The 24,953-nt window shown below is 42.9% G+C and overlaps 1 protein-coding gene across 4 annotated transcripts in view; it reads right to left on the reverse strand.

Annotated features, from left to right (window-relative positions):
- Positions 1-16,746: 16,746 nt before the first annotated feature.
- The window catches only part of dlgap4 (DLG associated protein 4), a 246,338-nt gene continuing 238,131 nt past the window's right edge, over positions 16,747-24,953 (reverse strand). For all 4 annotated transcript variants that reach the window (XM_033041285.1, XM_033041287.1, XM_033041288.1 and 1 more), the window contains 2 exons: positions 20,425-20,577; positions 16,747-18,117 (listed from right to left, as the gene is read on the reverse strand). In XM_033041285.1, coding sequence (XP_032897176.1) covers positions 17,899-18,117; positions 20,425-20,577 — 372 coding nt within the window. In that variant the 3' untranslated portion in view covers positions 16,747-17,898. The remainder of the gene's footprint in view (positions 18,118-20,424; positions 20,578-24,953) is intronic.

Raw genomic sequence — 24,953 nt, forward strand, 5'->3', positions numbered from 1 at the left:
CACTAACCCCCCACCCACACACACTAACCCCCCCCCCCACACACACACAAACCCCCCCCCCACACTAACCCCCCCCACACACACACACAAACCCCCCCCCACACACACACACACTAACCCCCCCCACACACACACAAACCCCCCCCCCCCACACTAACCCCCCCCACACACACACTAACCCCCCCACACACACACTAACCCCCCCCACACACTCGCAACTCGTGGCCCAGCCGTTGAAAACTCTGCGCAGCTGGCCGCGAGGAGCAAAGGCATTGTGACGTCATCAGCTCGCTTCAGCACTTAGATTTTAAAAAGATGTCAGTTGCTGAACAATTTTAGTAAAAAACTTGGGAAATAATGAATCAAATTTTCAGATGAGGGGATTTTTGAAATCATGAGGTAAATCTCTACCAGAATATGTAAAAATTTCACCGTTTTACACGTCGGGTTTTTGAGGAGATGTGAATCAAAGAAAAAGTTCAAGCAAACAGGTACACAAGCAAACATCCAAGATCAGAGTTTTATAAGTTACTAGACCAAGTCAGACCCGCTGGTCTGTTCCCCCCAACGCGCGATGGGGGGGGGGGGGGGGGGGGGGGGGGGGGGGGGGGGGATGGGGGGGGGGGGGGATGGGGGGGTGTTGCGGCTTCACACGCACACTAACCACCACCCACACACGCGGGGCGAGGGGGGGGGGGGGTGAGAGGAGGGTAGGGGGAGACAGGGTGGGGAGAGGGGAGGGATGGGAGACCGCTGGGTCCCGAGTTGTGAATCTGGAATTCTCTGCCACAGAAGACAGTGGAGGCCAATTCATAGAAACATAGAAAATAGGTGCAGGAGGAGGCCATTCGGCCTTTCGAGCCAGCACCGCCATTCATTGTGATCATGGCTGATCGTCCCCTATCAATAACCCGTGCCTGCCTTGTCCCCATATCCCTTGACTCCACTAGACCCTAAAGCTCTATCTAACTCCCTCTTAAATCCATCCAGTGACTTGGCCTCCACTGCCCTCTGTGGCAGGGAATTCCAAAATTCACAACTCTGGGTGAAAAGGTTTTTTCTCACCTCAGTCTTAAATGACCTTCCCTTTATTCTAAGACTGTGACCCCCTGGTTCTGGACTCGCCCAACATTGGGAACATTTTTCCTGCATCTAGCATGTCCAGTCCATTTATAATTTTATATGTTTCTATAAGATCCCCCTCGTCCTTCTAAACTCCAGTGAATACAACTCTAGTCTTTTCAATCTTTCCTCATATGACAGTCCCGCCATCCCAGGGATCAATCTCGTGAACCTACGCTGCACTGCCTCAATCACAAGGATGTCCTTCCTCAAATTAGGAGACCAAAACTGTACACAATACTCTAGATGTGGTCTCACCAGAGCCCTATACAACTGCAGAAGAACCTCTTTACTCCTATACTGAAATCCTCTTGTTATGAAGGCCAACATTCCATTAGCTTTCTTCACTGCCTGCTGTACCAGCTTTCAGTGACTGGTGTACAAGGACGCCCAGATCTCGCTGCACCTCCCCCTTACCTAACCTAACCCCATTGAGATAATAATCTGCCCCCTTGTTTTTGCCGCCAAAGTGGATCTCACATTTATCTATATTATACTGCACCTGCCACGCATCTGCCCACTCACTCAACCTGTCCAGGTCACACTGCAACCTCCTAACATCCTCTTCACAGTTCACACTGCCACCCAGCTTTGTGTCATCCGCAAACATGCTAGTGTTGCTCCTAATTCCCTCTTCCAAATCATTAATATATATGGTAAACAGTTGCGGCCCCAACACCGAGCCTTGCGGCACTCCACTCGCCACTGCCTGCCATTCTGAAAAGGACCCGTTCACTCCTTCTCTGTGCTTCCGGTCTGCCAACCAATTTTCTATCTATGTCAACACCCTACCCCCATTACCATGTGCTCTAATTTTAGTCACCAGTCTCCCGTGCGGGACCTTATCAAAGGCTTTCTGAAAGTCTAGATACACTACATCCACTGGCACCCCTTCATCCATTTTACTTGTCACATCCTCAAACAATTCCAGAAGATTAGTCAAGCATGATTCCCCTTTCATAAATCCATGTTGACTTGGACTAATCCTTTTACTGCTATCAAAATGCCCCATTATTACCTCTTTAATAATTGACTCCAGCATCTTTCCCATCACCAAAGTCAGGCTAACTGGTCTGTAATTCCGTTTTCTCTCTCTCTCCTTTCTTGAAAAGTGGGATAACATTAACTATCCTCCAATCCACAGGAACTGATCCTGAATCTATTGAACATTGGAAAATGATCACCAATGCGTCCACTATTTCTAAAGCCACCTCCCTGAGGACCCTGGGATGCAGACCATCAGGCCCAGGGGATTTATCATCCTTCATTCCCATTAGCCTACCCAATACTATTTCTTGCCTAATTAAAATTTATTTCAGTTCCTCTACCCCCTTAGATCCTCTGTCCTCCAGTACATCTGGGAGATTGTTTGTGTCTTCCTTAGTGAAGACAGATCCGAAGTACCTATTCAACTCTTCTGCCATTTCCTTGTTGCCCATAATAATTTCACCCGTGTCTGCCTTCAAGGGACCCACATTTGACTTTGCTACTCTTTTTGCCTTAACATATCTAAAGAAGCTTTTACTGTCCTTCTTTATATTCCTGGCCAGCTTCCCCTCGTACTTCATCTATTCAGCCCGTATTGCCCGTTTTGTTTCCTTCTGTTGTCCTATGAAAGTTTCCCAATCCTCTGGCTTCCGGCTACTCTTTGCTGTGTTATACATCTTTTCTTTTAGTTTTATCCCTAACTTCTCTTGTCAGCCACGGTTGCCTCCTACTCCCCTTAGAATCTTTCTTTCTTTTTGGAATTAAATGATTCTGCGTCTTCCGGATTATGCCGATAAATTCCTGCCATTGCTGTTCCACCGTCATTCCTGCTAGGATTCCTTTCAAGTCTACCTTGGCCAGCTCCCCTCTCATGCCTTCATAGTCCCCTTTGTTCAACTGCATCACTGCCACTTCCGATTTAACGTTCTCCTTCTCAAATTACAGATTAAAACTAATCATATTATGATCACTACCTCCAAGCAGTTCCTTTACCTCGAGTTCTCTTGTCATATCTGATTCATTGGACAACACTAAATCCAGAATTGCGTTTTCTCTGGTCGGCTCCATTACCAGCTGCTCTGAGAATCCATCTCGGAGGCATTCTACAAACTCTCTTTCTTGGGGTCCTGAATCAACCTGATTTTCCCAGTCTACCTGCATATCGAAATCCCCCATCACCACAGTGGCATTACCTTTGTTACATGCCAGTTTTAACTCCTGCTGCAACTTACACCCTACATCCGGGCTACTATTTGGTATTCTGTACATAACACCAATTAGTGTCTTCTTGCCTTTACAATTCCTCAACTCAATCCACAGTGACTCTACCTCGACAGCCCCTATGTCTTCCCTCGCAAGGGACTGAATTCCATCCCTCACCAATTCATTGGATGTTTTCAAGAGAGAGTTGCATTTAGCTCTTGGGGCTAGCGAAATCAAGGGATATGGGGAAAAAAACAGGAAAGAGGCCCTGATTATTAATGAACAGCCATGATCATATTGAATGGCAGTGCTGACTCAAAGGGCCGAATGGCCTATTCCTGCACCTATTTTCAATGTTTCTATGCTTGAGTATAAGGCAATAAAACTCGGCCACTTGATTTTGAAACATTCATGCATGGTGGAGGTATAATGTAGTCATAGAGTGATACGGTGTGAAAACAGGCCCTTCGGCGCAACTTGCCCACACCCGCCAACATGTCCCAGCTACACTACCTGCTTTTGGTCCATATCCCTCCAAACCTCTCCTATCCATGTATCAGTCTAACTGTTTCTTAAATGTTGGGATAGTCCCCGCCACAACAACCTCCTCTGGCAGCTTGTTCCATACACCCACCCTTTGTGTGGAAAAAGTTACCCCTTAAAAAGTTAACTGAAAAATACTTCAAACAAAAAACATTGAAATCATACTTCTACAATGCACCAAAACATGATTTTAATACATCAAATTTCAAAAAGTCCCTACCGTGGGAGGGGGGGGGGGGGGGATACCCCCCTCCCACACCCTCTGCTCACTCGGTTGTTCCACTCCCTCGCCGGGTACCCCCAAGGCCAGTGATCAATGATCGCTCAGCATCCCCGCTTTCAAAAACGCTCTGTGGCCCCTTGTGTAGACAGAGCACTGCCAGATGTGAGCGGGGAACTTCAATGTAAAAGTAATTGGGAATGGGGAGCATTGGAACAAAACATTTCCCTCGGTACATATTAACAGTAATACAGTATAATAATGTATGCATGTTGGTAGGTGCAATCAAAACAAAGATCTTTTTATCTGAAGAAGGGTTTCGGCCCGAAACGTTGCCTATTTCCTTCGCTCCATAGATGCTGCTGCACTCGCTGAGTTTCTCCAGCTTTTTTGTGTACCTTCCTTCTTAAACATCTTTTTATCATTGTTGTGTTATGAATACCACAGAAAATATTATGTACTCTCAAGATCACATTTAATAGAATAATTTTGCTTAAATATATAGTTATTGGACTTTGCATTTTGGAAAAGTCCTAGCTGAGAGGAAGACAGCAAAATACTGAAAATATTGGGGGTGAAAATGATTTCAGAGGACAGTTTGTTAGGAAAATGAAGGAAATGGTAACAGAATACATACAGCTGAGTGAGTATAATTTTATGGATGAGAAATTGTGTTCAACCAATTGATGACTTATTTGACAAAGTAACTAGCATGTGAGATAACAAGGAAGCTAATGGATGTGGCAAATTTTGTGAAGTGCCCCATAAAAGATTACCGCATTAGATAAGGACCTGTGGACTTGAAAGTAATAGGTTAAGTCCAGGGGGTCAAATATGGGGCTTTATGTGTGGGCCAGATATATTGTCAATGCAGAGGGGCTAGGAGCAACGCCATGTGTGCATCCAGAGTCAAGGTCTGGAATAGTGCTAGGTGTGCAGTCAAAGCTGGGACAATGGGAGTGTTCAGCACTGGGAACCTAAGGGGGTAAGCAGCTATGATCAGGGTAGTATAGGGGGCCAGGTGTAAGGCTGGACTCGGGGTCAGGAATGAGAGAAGGTATGCAACTGGAGTCAGGGTCAGGAGTAGTACCAGGTGTGCAGTGAGACCCAGGTTGGTCAACATGGGCCAAGTGTTTGATAATAATCTCATTTCCATACCTGAATATACTAAGATCATTCATGTGCTGCACCTGTTGATCAGGCTTTACTATGGAATGTAATTAGGAATGTAATTTAGCCTAACCTTATTCATAGCGAATCCAATTTAAAGCATAAATATTGCATTCAAGTGTAGGTTAAAAGACTCGCAATAGTATGCACCAGATTGCACAATTTCAAGCAGAAAAATGCAAAAGCTTCATACCAATGGGAGGGAGGACACCTCCCTCCCATGACTTCCCCCTCCCCTCGGTCGCTACGCTCTCTCGGGCTTGGTCTCTCGCAATTTCTCACTGCCAACTCTCACCCAATGTTGCAGCCCTGCTAATCCGAACCCTAGCTCTACATTTGTTATTTATCATTTTTATTTACACAGTTCACATCATAACTTTATAAAGATAAATCAATTGTAAAACAAAATTATCAGCAAGGTTAGCATTACCTTTATTCCTTGGAAACCTTGCTATTGTTTTGATGTAATGAGGAGGCAGCCATGATCCCAGGGCCCTCGCTGCCTAGCGGCCATGAAACAAAGAGTGGGATTGGTCAATTGGCGTCCGACCTCAATGTCAAACGTGCTTTGATTGGACCTCGGTATGTGCAGGTTTGGGTCTTGACGAGTTTCAGGCAAAGATCATAGAGCAGATGACCAAAGATCATAGAGCAGATGACCAAAGATCATAGAGATGACCAAAGATCAAAGAGGAGATGACCAAATATCAAAGAGATGACCAAAGATCATAGAGCAGATGACCAAAGATCAAAGAAATGACCAAAGATCATAGATGACCAAAGATCATAGATGACCAAAGATCAAAGAGGAGATGACCAGAGATGACCAAAGATCATAGAGATGACCAAAGATCAAAGAGATGACCAAAGATCATAGAGCAGATGACCAAAGATCATAGAGAAGACCAAAGATCATAGAGCAGATGACCAAAGATCATAGAGCAGATGACAGTCTGGAGAAGAGTCTCCACCCGAAACGTCGCCTATTCCTTCGCTCCATAGATGCTGCTGTACCCGCTGAGTTTCTCCAGCATTTTTGTCTACCTTCGATTTTCCAGCATCTGCAGTTCCTTCTTAAACATAGAGCATATGATCTTTGGTTTCAGGTATGATTTATAATATTTTTACACAATATGTTAAAAATTGAGGTCATGCCGTGATTTGGGTCACGAACTTGAACGAAAAAGTTGCTCGGCCCACAGCCTGACACCGTCCAACAATGTCCCATCTCCACCAGTCCCACCTGCCTTTGCCTCCAAACTTGTCCTATCCATACACTTCTCCAAATCCTTCACATTTTCCAGCAAGTGGACATTGCACCAATATTCCAAATTCGGCCTGTCCTAACGGTCGCTTTTGAAGGTGCCACATTTTTACAGAGCAATATTCGCAATAAATCAAACCACACCTGTGCGAAAAAAGACGCCTCGAGGACTGGCCTGGCCAGGAAGTTTCAACAGCGTATGTGGCGGTGGCTAGGCCGGGCTGACAGCTACGCAAGGCCGAGGCAGAAGGCCCGTGCCCGGAGGGGGGGGGGGGGGGGGGGGGGGGTGACGGGGTGAGGTGACGGGGTGAGGGGGGGGGGGGTGACGGGGTGAGGGGTGAGAACGGGGTGAGGGGGGAGGGGGGGGTAACGGGGTGAGGGGGGGGGGTGACGGGGTGAGAGGGGGGGGGTGACGGGGTGACGGGGTGAGGGGGGGGTAACGGGGTGAGGGGTGAGGGGTGAGGGGGGGTGACGGGGTGAGGGGTGATGAGGAGGCGCGGGCTCTGCTCCAAGTCGCCGACAGAGCGAACGAGCGGGAGACGAGACGAGACGAGGCGAGGCCGCTCCAGGGACCAGCGCTAGCTGACAGTCATCGAGCTGATCTTTTACGGTAATAAATGCAAGGAGGACCATCAATGAATGTGACACGGACCGTTATTTGGATGTGAAGGAGCTGCTGTCTGACCGCACTGACCATTGTTCCCGTGGATCATCGGTCTTTATTGTGGTAAATTGTCAAGTAAACAATCCATCTTTGATGTAAACTGGGCTAAACCATAATCTTTGGGCTAAACTGTCTTCTAATTCATAAACGACAGTTGCAAAGAAGGGATGGTGCTAAAAAAAACTACAACCAAAGAAATGGGTTGCAACCCCAGAAAATAAAGATTTATAAAGAAGACACTAGCAAATTATAAATCTTCCTCTTAACCACAGCTATTAATTATTGTTAAGTAGTTATCCTGGTATTTACCACTTTTCGAGATGTTTTATATATAATAGAACATTCCTATGAAAACGCATACTCCAAATGAAGGATGAACAATGTCATGTTTAGATTTAAACACACTTCATGAATCAAGATTTGTTTTCTATCAACCCAGAACTTTATCAAGCAAGTGCAGTCATTAATGGAGACAAATGATTGCAGATGCTGGAATCCTGAGCAAAACAGCTGTCAGGAGGAACTCGGCAGGTGAGCTAGCACCAATTTGTGCATGTTAGATCCACAGTACATTTGACACTAGACTGCCTGCCTTTCGACAGCTACACCATATGTAAAAAATAAATGCTCACGGTAAGCTTAGATTCATCACACCTTCAAAACCTGTTTCATCAAAGTGAATATGGGATCAGGCTGTAAGAGCAGAGTCTCATTACTCAGATCTCCATATTGTGTAAGAAAGTCCCGCTTCATTGGCATGCATTTGTAATTGAGATATGAAAGTGGTAAGGTAAATTTCCCAGTTTAGAAAAGCAACACATGTATACAGATCCGCCGCTGATGTAAACATCCTTCGCTGATTTTCCAGCACTCTTGGCTTTGGAGCAATTTTGGATAATCCGTTTTGCTGGACTCGAGAGGAATCTAGACCATCAAGCGGCCGAGATACCGTTCCGCAAAGTTGGCTTCAGAAGTCAGTTATGGGAACAGATCTTCTGCTGAGGAGATCAGCTACGGAAACGGATCTGCAGTCTCCGGTCGGGCCAGAGCTCCACAACCCTGGCCGGGATAGGGAAGATTCGACCTGCTGATTGGTATGGAAGTCCTGATGAGGTTGAGGGGAGTTTTCAAGTGCGCTCTAGTAATTTTGTCCGGATTAAAAAAGGTAGTTGCCGGAAAATCGGTGGTGGACCGGTGTTCCCCTTTAGTCTGTCACTCTATTCCCAAATGTAAAATACATCATCATTTTTTTTTGGTGAGTTTTATTTGATCTGTTCTTTTGCATCGAGCACTATTTTCAGAAAGACCAACAATCCAAAACAGAACTCGCTGTGTTCAGGACTTGAATAAAAACGAAGTGCCGGAGGAACAAAAGTCAAGAGACTCTGGACTCAGCAGAGCATCCAGTTCCTTGTATCTCCAGGACTTGGATGTGCTCTCATTTCTGCAAATCACTGTCTGATCAGCACCTTTTTTTAGTTGCAGTCAGTGGTGGACTGGCCAGGGTGTCAGCTTGCCCGATGGCAAATGGGCCCCTGATGAAGTGGGCCCCCTTTGTCTCCTGGCAACCAATATTTTTAGACCCAGTCCGCCACTGGTTGCAGTACCAAACCTATCTCCAGCATAAGCTTTATGACTGCTCAAGTTTTCAATATTGCCTTGGTCATAACATCTGAGAATGGTGCAGCACAGAAGGAACATTTATCCAACACACTCATGCCAGTTCTTTATCACAATTCTCTACTCCTCTGGGATATTTATTAATACTATTTATCCAATCCCCTTTGGAAAGTTGCTATTAAATCTGCTTCCACCACCTTTCCAGGACATGCATTCATAATGTTAATAGCACACCAAGGTTTTACCAATTGTTATAGATCCATGTCTTCTGGTTTCCGACCCTTCTTCCATTGGGAAGAAGTAATTCTGTCAAAAGCCTTCATGATTTTGAATACCTCTTAAATCTCCATTTGATTTTCTCCAATTACTAACCAGCACTATATATCTCCAGTAACTAACTCCTATCACTTCTTCCTAGTATCATCCTGGCTATTCTCTTCTGCAACAAAACCAAAGCACAATACTCCTGTTACAAAAGTCCCCTCACCTCAATGACAAGCTTTAGACCTATCATCTGTATTTTTGTTATTTAGTACCAAGGATTTATACTGTCCACTCTTACCAAATCTGTGGTTATATTATCTAGCTTAATGCAAGATTATATAACTCGTAGAAACAGAAGCATAGATTCTCACCAATCTGAGTTACGTTTCATCTCCAGTCAGTGGATGAAATATCTGTTTGTGTCCAGGAGAATGATGATGCAAATGTTTTGATGCAAGCTGTATCCAGTTTACATGATTTATTGCACATGCACAATAATGACCAAGAACACCACAGGTACCTAAAAACAGGCGTAGTTACAGTAAATACCATCTCTCCTACAAAAAGGTGGCAGTCATAGAGCTGTTTAGTATGGAAACAATCCTTTCGGCCCACTTTGTCCATGCCAACCAAGGTGACATACTGGGCTAGCGACATCATCCTCCAAACCTTTCCTATCTATCTGTGCACGAAGGAACTGTAGGTGCTGATTTAAACCAAAGATAGACACAAAAAGCTGGAGTAACTCAGCGGGTCAGATAACATCTCTGGAGAAAAGGAATAGGTGACGCTTCGGGTCGAGACCCTTTTTCAGACTGAAGGATCTCGACCCGAAATGTCACCTATTGCTTTTCTCCAGAGATAGAAACATAGGCAATAGGTGCAGGAGTAAGCCATTCAGCCCATCGAGCCAGCACCGCCATTCAATATGATCATGGCTGATCATCCAAAATCAGTACCCCGTTCATCAAACTCTCTCTTGAACACTTCCAGTGAATTGGCCTCCACTGCCTGTAGTAGAGAATTCCACAGATTCACAATTCCCTGGATGAAAAGTTTTTAATCTCAGTCCTAAATGGCCTACCCCTTATTCTTAAACTGTGACCCCTGGTTCTGGACTCCCCCAACATCGGGAACATTTTTCCTGCATCTAACCTGTTCAATCCCTTAAGAATTTTATATGTTTCTATAATATTCCCTCTCATCCTAAATTCCAGTGAACATAAGCCCAGTCGACCCATTCTGTCATCATACGTCTGTCCCGCCATCCCAGGAATTACCTGGTGAACCTACGCTGCACTCCCTCAATGGCAAGAATGTCCTTCCACAAATTAGGAGACCAAAACTGTACGCAATACTCCAGGTGTGGTCTCACCAGGGCCCTGTGCAAAAGGATCTCCTTGCTCCTATATTCAAATCTTCTCGCTATGAAGGTCAATATGTAATTTGCTTTCTTCACTGCCTGCTGTACCTGCAAGATTACTTTCAGTGACTGATGTACAAGGACACCCAGGTCTCGTTGCATCTCTCATGCTGTCTGACCCGCTGATTTACTCCAGCTTGTGTTTGTCTTGTATCTATATTATCTGTCCAGATGTCTTTTTAAAAGTTGCAATTGTATCCACTCCTGTAACTTCCTCTGACTGCTCATCCCAGATACAGATCACTCTCTGAATGAGAAAGTTGCCTCTAGTCACTCATCCCTTTCATCTTAAGCCCATGCCCTCTAGTTTTTGAATCCTCTACCCTGGGAAAAACGCTGATTTTTATCTTACCCATGCCGCTCATGATTTTGTACACCTCAATAAGGTCATCCATGAGCTTCTAACAATTCAAATAAGAAGTCTCGGCCTATCTAATTTTTCCCCATAATTCAAGCCCATAATCCTGGCTAATATTCTGGTAAACTCTTTAGCACTCTTTCTAACTTAATGACATCCATCCTGTAGCTGGGCATGCAGAACTGAACACAATACTCCAAGTATGGTACCACCAATGACTTGTACAGTTGCATCATGTCCCAACTTTTGGACTGAATATTCTTCCCTATTATGGCAAGCATGGGGCAAAGGCCATTACTTGCACTCTGTCCGCCTGACTTGCCAGTTTTAGGGACGTATGCACCTGTACTACTAGACTGTCCACGGTTTGTCACCTCACACATCAGAATTAAATTCCATTTTCCATTCTTTGGACCACCTTCCTAACTGATCCAGGTCTTGTAAATGTAGGTACCTGCCCATCTACTACACCACAATGATTGTCATCTGAAAAGTTACTATCAATGCTAACTACATTGCTGTCTGTTATCTACATTCACCATATGGATGACAATGGACGCAACACAACCCCTGTGGCACACCACTGGTCACAGGCCTCAAACCAGAAAAACAAATTGCCACAACTATCCTTTCACTCCTTCCACCAAGCCAACGTTGGATCTGATTGGGGAGCTCACCCTGGTTTCCGTAGGATCCAAACTTCCAGACTAGCCTTACCATGCAAAATTTGAAAACACCTCTGTAACAAGAATTGTTTTTTAGCATGATAAATTACATAATAAACAAAAAATTGTATCCCCCCCCCCCCCCCATAGATTTGACAACTGGTATGTGTAGACTTAAAGTCAATGCCACACGGGCAAAATAGCAGGAAAAAAGCCAATATGGAGTTTGACGTACTATACCAGTAATATACCTGAGCTGCCAGAGGATGTGTTGGAGGCAGGCACAATATATTTGAACAGGTACAAATACAGGCCAATTGGACCAGTTTAGATGAGCATCTTGGTTAGCATGGTTAGGTTGGGCCAAAGGGCCTGTTTATATGCTGTACAACTCATAACACCAAATTCTGCAACAGATTGCAAGCTGAAAGTCTATTATATCTTTGAGATGGACAGGGCAGGGCAACAGAAACATAATCCCCCCACAACTTGCAAATGGATAAGCCAGTAATTAACACTGGCCTGAAGGCATCATACATGTTAGACAGCAAGAAAAGGCAGAGTATAGGTGCAGTGTTGAATCAGATAAACTGGATTGTTATACCCACATGGTTGAACTTCCAACTACATTATCAGGCATAAACCTGTTCCATCCGACATTGTTCCTTGATTCTCTAATAAACTAAATAACAAGATCACTGCTGTAACCAATATGTCGAGTTATCTTGAGTAAAAAATGTTACTCCATTTCACTCGCCAGTTCGAGTATGTGAAACAGCCTTTCTCTCTTCTGTTCAAACTAACGACCATACAAATTATTCATTAAACCTGATCGTTTTCCAACTAGCAAAGGAAGACAAAATGCCACAATAAAAGTTTCATCAACAATGGTGGTGCAAAGCTGTGGTGGACCACATACAATGCATCTTCCACTTTCAGAGGAGGGGTGGACATATGGAACGAGTTGCAATATATAGTTGAGGCACATAAAAACGCCATTTGGACGGGTAATGGATAGGAAATATTTAGAGCGGTTTGGGGCCAGACGGGTAAGTGGGACTACTGTAGATGGGGCATTTTATTGGCATGTATAAGCTGGGCTGAAGGTCCTGTTTCTGTGCCGTAGGTCTCTATACATGTATCTAGTATCAAACAACAATGGAGGGGAGGGTAAAGCTCCATGATAAGTATTGTGTAGGAAAGAACTGCAGATGCTGGTTTAAATCAAAGGTAGACACAAAATGCTGGAGTAAGTCAGCGGGTCAGGCAACATCTTTGGAGAGAATGATCTGAAGGGGCTCGGCCCATTCCTTCTCTCCAGAGATGCTCCATGATAAGTATCATCATGTGCATACCTGAATGTATTGCATATAAGTGCAAATTCCTCCACTCAGGAACACAGCACGGCAAAGACACGATCATCTAATCATAACCATTGGTATTCAGCACTGAATAAAGAAAATTGTCTCAAGATGGCCGAGGGACAATTAGAGGGGATGTTGAAGTGAAAGATGGTGGGGGTGAGGTAGATAAATGAGTAATGGTAAGGATTTGCAGTTTGTATGAAGGTGGTTAAAGATTATGCATTTTAGCTTGTGGAAAGCGATGCTAATCCACAATTACACGACCAAGATAGGAATCCAACATCATAGAGAAGGTCAGCAGAGAGAAGATTGCATGCATATAAAACCTGCAGATGCATACATGCCAAATAAAAGGACACACGACAAAACAGTTAGTTTGCAAGAACCTGCCGCCTGGGACAAACCAAATGGAAACAAAGTTTAGAACGTACGTCACAGACAAAAGGAAATACAAGGAATTAGGAAAATACAGATTATATGGAGAGAGAAGATACACAAATTTTATTTTTGCTCATGAACAATGCTACATAAGTAGTTATATATATATATAAAATACTTCCATTAATGTTTCATGTATTGTGGGTACATAACAAAACAGATTAAAAAAATAATAATATGTGAAAATAAAATTGGTGTACAACTAATTAAAAACAAGTTTTTAACAGGTGTTGAGTTTTTTTAAACCAAATAAATTGTTCATGTTTTTACTGTTGAGAATGGATCACCAGGAATTCAGTTCTGAAGATGGTGGCCCATTGTCAGATATCACATCGCTGATGTTAAAAACTATAACTCATTCACTGCACTCGGTTTAATTCCTAACTCAACCAAGCAAGTGATTCCCTATGGGAATTGCTGGTAAAGAACAATGGTGAAAACTATTAAGGGACACTAATAATTTATCACAGCAGAAGCATTTTTTGTAATCACTAACCACTGGAAGTTCATATCTAATGTATAGTCAACTCAATTGTGTTTCCAAGCACAACAATGGCTTCTAATTTAATAAAAAATGTGCAAGAGCAGTATTGGTTCCATCAAGCCCTAATCAAAGTGCATGAGCTCCAACAGAAAGTTTATGGGGAAAAACTGTATGCACAGAGCAATATCTCCATAATCTATTGAGTTCCCACCACATGACTGTTTTGAACAGTTATTTCTGCATGCAGACAAGATACTCTCATCTTTACTTGCCCACATTAAAATATAGAAAGTCACTCGAGCCCGACTGCTGGAGAATATGTAAAAGGACAATGAATCTAACAAAATATTAACATAACAAAACCAAAATGTAGCCTTGACAAAAAAACAAGTTTCTGCAGAGCACAGATCTATAGTGATTTCACCATGATTCAAGCTTCTTGCTACTCAGATGTTAGAATATGCAAAATACTACCTTTCCCAGGCACTGAACGTTTCATGCTCCAATTGTTTGAAGTACAATGAAATGTTGTGAAATATTCAATACTGAAATATTAGTGTGCTGCAAACTGGTCCTTAAATGTAATACACAATATTTTATCAACAATATTTACAAACACCTCAAAAAAGAACAATTTAGAGCGATCCATCAGTTAGCCCTTATACTTATTATTAAGTCTTTTAATGTGCATCTTGGAAATTCACAGCATGATGCTCTAAAAAAGTTGTGAACTGCCTCGGTTCATCACTATGAATTTAACTGCAGTACAAAGATTGTCATGCTAAAATAAAGTGCTTATGCTGAATGTACTGTAATCTGAAATAAATATTGCAAAAAAGTACAGATAATTTGGATGCCTTTCTGGCACAGAAAATAATAACGGCAATGAAGTCTTGAAACAGTCGAAATTGTATCTTTATATTCCTATTTATATGCTACTATCCTGATTCAAGGCACTTTAGCCCTTCATCTGGACTTGTTTCGTAGGGTGCTACACGCCACCTGGTTTACCACTCATGCAGCATATGTCTGCCTGTTGAGGGTGGGGTTTAAAACATGAGGGGCAACAAGGAAAAGGGTTATGCAGCAAATTAATTTCTTTTTTTTCTTGCCATACTTATAGCAATGCCAATAGTCAAACAATCACAATGATGAAATAATCTCTTTAAGAATGTTTTTAAAAAAAGGTTCCTATGCAAAACAAAAATTCAATAACTTTACAAAATAAATTGAAATCATAAATATCATTAATTCTCCATCCCCTAAAAAACAGTTGACAAATAGTCATTACATTGCAGATGTGAGCAATTATCTCTATATGTTGCATAGCTTTACAGGATTTGTACTTTTCCTGTTTGTCTACAATAACTATTTCCGTGGGATAAATACAACTTCTGCAACCTTTTGGTGCCGTATTCATGCATGTTGTTGCCTTGGGAAATGGAAGACTCGGTCTTCATTAAGCCAGATGCATCACCAGGTCAGATTGTAGCACCTTGTACTTTATCTCAACAACAGAATCTCAACCCTACGGAGGCAGCAACTTCATCAGTGGTTATCATTTTTATTCTCATTACCAGAGAGTACCACAGTTACTAACTAGAGAATTGTAAATCATTTCTCATACATTCTTTTACATTATGGGGATATTAAATTTGCACTAATTTAGTTCTTGCCCTTGAAGATTTTCATACTGCTGTGAACTCCAAGCATTTCCTTTGCAATCCTTAGTTAAATTACAGGGTTATCCTGTGCAGAAGTAAACTGATCAGATCTAGTGTCATAAAAAGTGTCAAGTAGCCATTTACAATGAGCAGTCTTATATGAAAAGTTAATTTCAGGTAACATTTGCCCAAGTTGCAAGTTTTGTTCCAAATCAGATGGGAATTAGTCATTCCCAATGCCAATGGTATTATTAAAGATTATATCACAAAGTGTATCACATTTTTACATTGAATACAATTAAAGACCAAAAAAAACACTAATTTATAGCGAGGTAAAATAGGAATGATTTATGTTTCATCTATTTCAGCTATAAACCAGGTATTCTTGAAAAGTGAGGCTTTAAATTGATGCATCACTCCTTTGGTATTATTTAATTTCTGTAAAATATCAGGTTTTTGATTTCTGCTGCACATATAACCTCATACAGCTTGGGTTTACATATGTTTAGATTTTGCATTTAGTCAAGCTGTTCGAAAGCAGAACTGAGGAATGTGGTTCAGGATCTTTGCAACTGCTGTCTTGAGGTTAAAACATAAGATTGTTCACAGGCCCAGGAGTCAAAGAATTAGGAGCATTCAGGGGAATTTAAAACATAAAAATCTGTGATAATAGTTTCATTTTTTTAGTTTAGAGATAGAGCACGAAACAGGCTCTTCGGCCCACCGACCAGCAATCCCCACATTAACATAAGCCTACACACACTAGGGACAATTTTACACTTAAACCAAGTATACAAACCCAAACCAATTAACCTACAAACTTGTACGCCTTTGGAGTGTGGGAGGAAACTGAAGATCTCGGAGAAAATCCACGCAGTCACGGGGAGAACGTAAACTCCGTACAGACAGCACCCATAGTCAGGATTGAACCTGGGTCTCAGGCGCTGGAAGCATTGTAAGGCAGCAACACTACCGCTGTGCCACTGTGCCGTAATATAATATATTCGAAGACATATTTTATCTTACAAGTTTCTCTTATGGGAGTGACAGTACTAGCACAAGAAACTCAAGCTAGAAGGCAGCTTTATCTCCAGACATCCCTGTATGGAAAATGTTGTGTTTGTTTGATTGGAGTCCTGACAATGACAGTTTGAGGATAAGAAACCTCATCACTTCGTCATTGATGATCTTATCTGAACAAGCTCAGGCAAAAGTGCATGTAATATCCCAGATGAGTAATCATTCGATAAATACATAAATGCTTTATAACCAAATGAGATTTCAAACAGTGAATCTTTGAAATTAAAATCTTTTCCTCAAATTTAATCTGCAAATAATATCTGAATGTTCAAAATGTAATCTCCTGCTAAAAGCAGATATTAAAAGTGAAAATATGATCAGTAAACATTTGGCAATCTTCTAAGTATGACACTGTGCAGCATGAAGATGAAAACAATTGAGAATATTAGGCTATAGAAAGTATATTTGGACAAAAGCTAGTAGGTAGTGCTTCACTTTATGAAAGTTCGCCAACTTGTTTTGAACAGGACACTTGCACCTAACAGGATTCTTCAGTCAATCAAAACAATGGTTCTCTCCATAGTTTATCTTCATCTGTATACTTAAACTAGTTATCTACATATAAACAACCACTTTAATCTACTGCTAGATTGAGGAAGTAACCATAACAAATGAGACAAATTCTTTAAAAGTTTGGCTGCAAAATCCAATAACACATTCCAAAAGGTTCAAATACCAGATTGGTTTTGATAAAACCTTTTTCCTGTATGTGCTTGTTTCATAAAATGATTCTACAATTCTGAACAGTTTTTATATCACTTCTGTACATTTGAAAAAATGTGAGAACATTTAAATGCTCTATTGCTTTGCTCTACTGAATGGTAGAGTGGTTTTACATCATTTTACAGCAGCACTCTAAATTTACAGAGCCAATGGAAGCATAATCTGCAAAGCTACAGTTTCTGCAGATGAATTACATGAATACATTTCTCAGAAGTGGCAACAACCCAATAGAATTGAGCTCTGGTTTAGTTATTCAAGAAACTTCATCTTCCTTCAAATGTTTTCATCAGTTTAAGAAGAATTGATGTACTTTTTTCAAAATAAGCAAGATCTTTTCCTGTATGCTAGATAAAACACAATTTGCTGTTGAGGGATGAACACAAACTAATTGGTTTACAGAAAAGTTGGCTGCAGATAAGACAAAGCCATGCAAATGACAGGGAAGCATGGCAGCCCATGTACACATTGATGAGATATCAGAGTTGACATTACAGGATTTTGGGAGTTTGACATGGAATAGCAATGTCAAATGTACTAATAAGCACTTCATTCTATTATCTGATGCTTATTGTTGCTTGTAGAATAGCACAGACCACAGATGTTTAAGTTGGTCCAAAATGTATACAAAAGGTACGCTCCAATTCACAGACGGGTTTGTGCCTCTGGAACATATATTTCAATACTATCTGCACTCTCTGTTGCAGAGTTCTGCCGCACAGATGCAGCTCGCTTAGCTGCCATTAACCGCTTGCGAGCTTCCTGCCGTTGCTTGTCAACTGAATCCGTCAGTTTCTCACGATTTAAAGGAGTTTTACCCTTCGCTGGTTTCTTTGGCACTGGAGGGGGCAGCTTTTTCTCTTCCTTGGGAGAGTGGGGGGAGAAAAGTTATGAATATTAGAAAAGATGTAAGTAACTACCTAAATCAAGACGGCTGTTTGTAGTACAAGAGTCTTCTATCAACTGTACCAGAATTTGTTTTACAATCGTTTGTCCTAATTCTCAGATTCTGTTGCAAAGTGAAGTCTGAAATCAGTAACAATTATATTCTAAGATCAGTAATACCAAAGAAAGATAAAGCTCCAGGATAATCAAATGCTATTTCCAATTGCAGTTCGTGCCATAATAAAAATGGTTCTAATTTTAAGAAAGATTGGAGGATTATCTATGTAATGACAAAGTAAAAAGTCCAATTCTCATGTGCGAATGGGTACAAAATAACAATTTTTCACAACATATTTTGGAGGACCAAGAAACCAAGAACCAAGAAGAAGAACAGATTATCCACCCAAGGTCTGGAAGACAACCAAGGAAGTCAAATCTCCAAAACCTGTGGAAAATGTTAAACCTTACTCCTATGTCCTCCGGTTCTCGATTCCCCTACTCTTATCTCTCCAGCTATCTCTCCTATGCAATCTAACCTTCCAGAGCAGCTTACCATGTAGAACCTTGTCAAATGCCTGATAAAATGCTGGAGTAACTCAGCGGGCCAGGCAGCATCTCTGGAGAGAAAGAATGGGTGACGTTTTGGGTGGAGACCCATCTTCAAATGCCTTGCTGAAATCCATGTATACAATGTCTGCAGCTCAGCCCTCATCAACCTTTTTGGTCACATCATCAAAAAACTCAGATTCATGAGGCACGACCTCCCATTGGAAAAAACCATGCTGACTATCCCCAATTCGTCCTTGTCCATCTAAATGCATGTATTTCTTATCCCTCAGAATACTCTCCAGTAACTTTCTGACCACAGATGTTAGGCTCACTGGCCTGTAATACCCAGGCTTTTCCCTGCAACTCTTCTTGGAGACTTGAGGGTCTGAGCTATTGGGAGAGGTCGTGTAGGCTGGGACTCTATTCCTTGGAGTGCAGGAGGATGAGGAGTGATCTTAAGAGATCATGAGAGGAATCGATCGTATATTTACAGAGTCACTTGCCCAGAGTAGGTGAATCGAGGACCAGAGGACATAAGTTTGTGGTGAAGGGGAAAAGATTTAATAGGACTCCAAGGGGTAACTTTTTCACACAAAGGGTGGTGGGTGTATCAAACAAGCGGCCATAGGAGGACTATCCCAACGTTTAAGAAACAGTTAGACAGGTACTTGGATAGGACAGGTTTGGAGGGATATGGACCAAACACATGCAGGTGGGACTAGTGTAGCTGGGATATGTTGGCCGGTGTGGGCAAGTTGGGCGCAGGGCCTGTTTCCATGCTGTATTACTCTGACTCTATAAATAGAGGCACAACATTTACCACCCTCCAGTCTTCCGGCACCTCACCTGCATTTAATGACAACTCGTAAATGGCAGCCAAGGCATGTGCCAGTTCCTCTCTAGCTTCCCACTGCAGCCTTGGATATATCTAATCGGGCCCGGGATATTTGTCTTCTTTCATACACATCAGGTCCTTCAGCACCATAACACAGACTGCCCCAGTGCGGTAAAAGCGAAGGGGACATCCTTGTGGACCTTGCCCATCTGTGCCTCTGCACAGTTGACCATTTTGATTCCTAAGGGGTCCCACTCTCTCAGGTTATCCTTTTTCCCTTTATGTGCATAAATCTCTTGGGATTATCCTTAATGTTGTCTGCTAGAGCTATCTCCTGAGCCCTTGTGATGTGTTGCTGGCTAACGGCACTGTCCTTGGTGAATGCCTACCAGCAACATAGAAAGGTATACCTTTTGATTGATTGAAAGGTACAGCATGAAAACAGGCCCTTCAGCCCACCAAATTCATACCAATCATCAATCACTCGTTCTCATTAGATCACACAGCAAATGCATAAACTCTACACTGACAGCACCCGAGGTCAGGGTTAAACATGGGTCTGTGGCATTGTAAGGCAGTGGCTCTACCAGCTGCACCACCCCTTTTCGTCACTTCAAAATAATCCTCAGTCAATCACATTGCCAATAAGTCAATTTAAAAATAATGAATCTCGGAAATTTCAGCCTATGTCACAAAAATTAGTTCGCTCTTCAGGCCAGGTTAAATTAAAGTGTACATTTTAATCTCAATTTGCATTTGCTATGAAGATGCATCTATGCACCTACACCTTTCCATGGAGTATTTCTGCAAATGAATCAATCTCTATACTAGCATAGATTACAAAATATCCTTTGATTAATTCACTGGTAAGCCCCAAATTCTTGGATAAAATTGGCAGTTACCTTCTTTTCTGGCATTTCAACTAGTTGCCAGTCATTTGTCTTGAGATGATAAAGTTCATCAAATTTCAAGCTAATATCTTCAATGGAAAGCTGCAGCATATCCCAAAAACCAGCTAAATCTTGTGCAGTCGGCTGTGGGTTGGCATTTTGGTTCTACAAAATGAAACAGAAAAAAGGTGTCAATTCTAAGGAAAGTCTCATCACCATTTAGCTCCTCTTTCTTAACTAATACTAGAGGGGATATCAGTCAGAAAGGAGATAAACCCATGACAACCTTGTGGTCGTCATGCTATTGAGCTACCTTCATACACTTGCTTCAGTATCACCATTAATATAAAGTGACTTTGTTTTCGAGTCAGATCTTGTCCTCATTATATATATTTACACCTGCCACCAGCTGTCGAGATTACTCTGCACCATTCAGGATAAATAATTCAAACAGTTTTGCCTTTGTGGCAATGACATTGGTCATCAGGTACCAGAGGCCAAGACCATTACATTTTGCATTCAAGTATTTCAGTGGAGGCATTATGCTGAAAATTCAAACTGCTGGAGGATCGCAGTGAACCAGTTGCAACTGTGGAGGAAACGGACAGCTGACCATTCGGGACAGGACTCTTCTTTAAGAACGTCATCTGTCCATTTCTCTCCAAAAGTCCTGCAGTGCTTTTTATTCAAGATTCCACCCATCATAGTCTCTGGTGACTCCAGACATTACTATCATATTTCCAGAAGATATGCACAGAATCCATCCTGATTTTTCCAACTCAAATCAGATTTTCAGACTTGGGAATTTGTTGATACTTTGTTCACGCTGTGACTTGGTTTTATCAACTTCATTCGTACAGAACTCACATTTGCTAAAAAATCTTTTGATTTGAATTGACAAATTGTATTTCATGTAATTATTCATGCGTTATAGGCAATGCAAACAATCCCACGGGTAACAACATGGTTTCATATCCCTCGTCTTACATATACCGTAGAACAATCGTTCTCCACAGGAATGTTTTTTTTACTCAAACTTCTAAAACGAAGATAAATCAGGACTGGTTTACCCAATTAACAAACTTCTAGTGTAACAGAAAACATCTTGCACTTGGAAAGTCCAGGAGGTTAGAAAAAAAAAAGAATTCTCACCATAAAGAATTAATGTGTCAACAGACATCAAAACTGACTAATCCGGCAACCTTTATATCAGAAATATTAAGCAGAGCTCATCATGCAAGTAGAATGATCTGGCTATCTACACCAGAAGGAAGAGAACTTGCTGGAACAATGGTGAGTGCAGCTGAACTACAGCAGGTGTCCTGCAGGGGGCACTGGATGCAGCTTCATGTTTTAAAAAGCATAAATGTAATAGACCGTTCATTACAGCAGTCAGATGCACGGCTCAAACCTTGTTTTATTGATTTTAGAATAGCAAGCCTTTCACCAAAGTACCAGATACATGGAGTAGCACAGCATTGAAAGGCCGTCAGCATCATCACAGCTGGCTAATTCTGCCTTTGACCCTCACAAATTCTCTTTTTCTTGTGCTTGTTCTTTTGCTAAAGAATATTCATTGCATGTTGATTTTATGACACCTATTCACATGTGTGTATACAGGGCTGCCAACTCTCACGCTTTGAGCGTGACACTCACGCATTTCAGCCAATTCTCACGCCCTCACGCTGAAGTCAGAATTCTCACGCTGAATTCAGTCCCTGCACAGCAAAGATCCTAAGCGGTGCTATAGGATCTTTGCTGCACAGTTTGTCTCTTTGCGCCACATGACAGCGATCTGCACGGATTGGGGAAGCGCGTCGGTCCCGGGAAGCGGGTGTCAGCGCTTTTGTGCGCCGTCTGCGAGCGCTGCGCTTCCGGCTGCCGTGGAAACCTCCCTCCCTCCCTCCTGCCCTTCAACTCACACGGCAGCGCCAGCGCCGCCAATCCACGCTGCACCGTGCCCGCCAGACTCCCCATTGGGAAAAGAGAGGGAGGGGAAAAAGAGAGAGAAAGAAAAAAAGGGAGGGATGGAGGCAGAGAGACAGGGGGAGGGAATGTAGTAAGGGGATGAAGGAAGGGAAGGAGAAAGGGGAGAAAGAGGAAGCGTGAGGAAAAAGAGGGAGGGTGAGGAAAGAGAGGGGAGGAAAGAGTGAGGGGGAGGAAAGAGGGAGGGATGGGGGGAGGAAAGAGGGAGGCGGAGGAAGGGGAGGAAAGAGGGAGGGAGGGGAGGATGGAGGGGGGGAAGGAAAGGTGTGTATGTGTGTGTGCCTCCCTGTGTGTGTGTGCGCGTGTTTCTGTGTGTGTGTGTGTGTGTGTCTCCGTGTGTGTGTGTGTCTCCGTGTGTGTGTGTGTCTCCGTGTGTGTGCGTGTCTCCGTGTATGTGTGTGTGTGTCTCCGTGTATGTGTGTGTCTGTCTCCCTGTGTGTGTGTGTGTGTGTGTGTGTGTGTGTGTCTGTCTCCCTGTGTGTGTGTGTGTGTGTGTCTGTCTCCCTGTGTGTGTGTGTGTGTGTGTGTGTGTGTGTGTGTGTATGTGTCTCCCTGTGTGTATGTGTCTCCCTGTGTGTATGTGTCTCCCTGTGCGTCTGTTGTCACATCCTGGCTTTAGACAGGGCTGCCAACTCTCACGCCACGCATTTCAGCCAATTCTCACGCTGATGACAGAATTCTCACGCTGATGACAGAATTCTCACGCTGATGACAGAATTCTCACGCTGTCTTCAGTCCCTGCCCAGTTTGTCTCTTTGCGCCATTTCACAACGATCTGTGCAGTCTGGGGAAGCGCGTCAGTTGGCGGCTGTGAGTGACGTCGCATCTCTTCTCTTCTCTTCTTTCTTGGTTGGATGTGCAGCCGCCGACAACATGAAGCAGCCGGAGATAGAACTAACCTGGTGAATCGGTTGTAAAACATGGGGGGGGACCACAATGAGGCCAAACATCAAGGACAGGGTTCGGCAACACGGGCTGAATCCGGCCCGTAACCGGAAAAACCATTGTTTTTTTTCAATTTGTTTTCGCAGGGTCGGGGCAGGTGAGCCGACCTGAGAACTGCAGCCAGTCCCTGGGACGCGAGCTAATCTGGGAACGGCAGCCAGTCCCTGGGCATGCAGAATGCCAACTTGATCATTATGGACAAATTGGGCCAGCCACGTACATGTTGTATGACTCTATGCAGATCTGAATGGGCTTAGAATGACCATTTACGTAAAATTGCCCCCACTTTCCCCATTTTGATTCTTGAGATTAATATCTCTTTGCTCTGTTAACAGTGTTAAAGTACTTATGAGGTCGAGTCAGGAAAGGGAACATGTTATTTCTTTTTAGTTTGCTTTAATTTGTTAGTTGATTGTTTGTTGGAGTGCCATCATTTCTGAAATGGTCTTAAAGTAACTTAACTGTTATAAAGCAGCAATAAGTGATTTTTGTCCAAACAATTGGAACTTGCATAAAATGTTTGCATTATTAGCAGGACTGCCAACTCTCACGCATTGAGCGTGAGACTCACGCATTTCACAAAATTCTCATGCTCTCACGCTGATCACAAAATTTCTCATGCTCAAATAGCTGCGGGTGCTGAAAGTTCAAAATAAAGCAAAAATTGTTTTAGAGGTGAGTAAAATCCATGAGGGGAATATCAGGTGAATGCATAGTCTTTTTCCCAGGATATGTGATTCAAGCACTAGAGGGGATTGGTTTAAAGCAGGGCTATCAAACTACCGGCCTGCGGGATGATTTTGGGGGGAAAAAAGTAGTTTAGTTTCTCCCATGCAGATGGTGTGATAGGTGAGACACGGCGGCGGTGGTCCCAGCACCAACCCCCCTCCCCCTTCCCCCCTGAGGCACAGCACACACCTCCCATCCTCACCTCCGTCGCCCGCTCTGTCCACACCCCATGGAGTTTTAACCCTGGCCCCCGGAGCCAGGAGCAGACCGGGTAAGTTGGTGCCGCCTCCAGAGCCTACTATGGGAGGGGGAACACCCCCTCCCCCCATCGGTCGCTACGCTCCCTCGCAATTTCTCACTCTCAACTCTCACCCAATGTTGGCAGCCTTGGTGTATATGTGCCAGTAAAATAAAATGCTGGATTATCTTTGGTCACAGAAATACACACACCATTTCTGGAGGCGCTCTTGATGGAGAACTAGTTCTCCCATCTTAGACTTGTCTGAAGAAGGGTCCCAACCTGAAACGCAACCTATGTTCTCCAGAGATGCGGCCTAATCAGCTGAGTTACTCCAGCACTTTGTGTCCTCTTTTATAAACCAACACTGCAGCTCCTTGTTTCTGCAGTGCTGAAGGAACTCAGTGGGTCAGGCAGCATCTGTGGAGGGATAAGGATAGATAACGTTTCAGGTCTGTAACACAGGCATTTCTGACAACCCAAACATACATGCAAGTGGCCATGTTGGAATAAATTAGGCTCATGGCCAGACAGGAATTGTGAATGGATTCTTATTCAGTCGGGAACAAAATCCCCATCAAATGAACTCAAACTACAGATTTGATAAGTGAGTAGCAATTACAATGTCTATTCCGAGTATCGT

The sequence above is a fragment of the Amblyraja radiata genome, chromosome 23 (genome assembly GCF_010909765.2).
Source record: "Amblyraja radiata isolate CabotCenter1 chromosome 23, sAmbRad1.1.pri, whole genome shotgun sequence".
Taxonomy (NCBI): Eukaryota; Metazoa; Chordata; class Chondrichthyes; order Rajiformes; family Rajidae; genus Amblyraja; species Amblyraja radiata.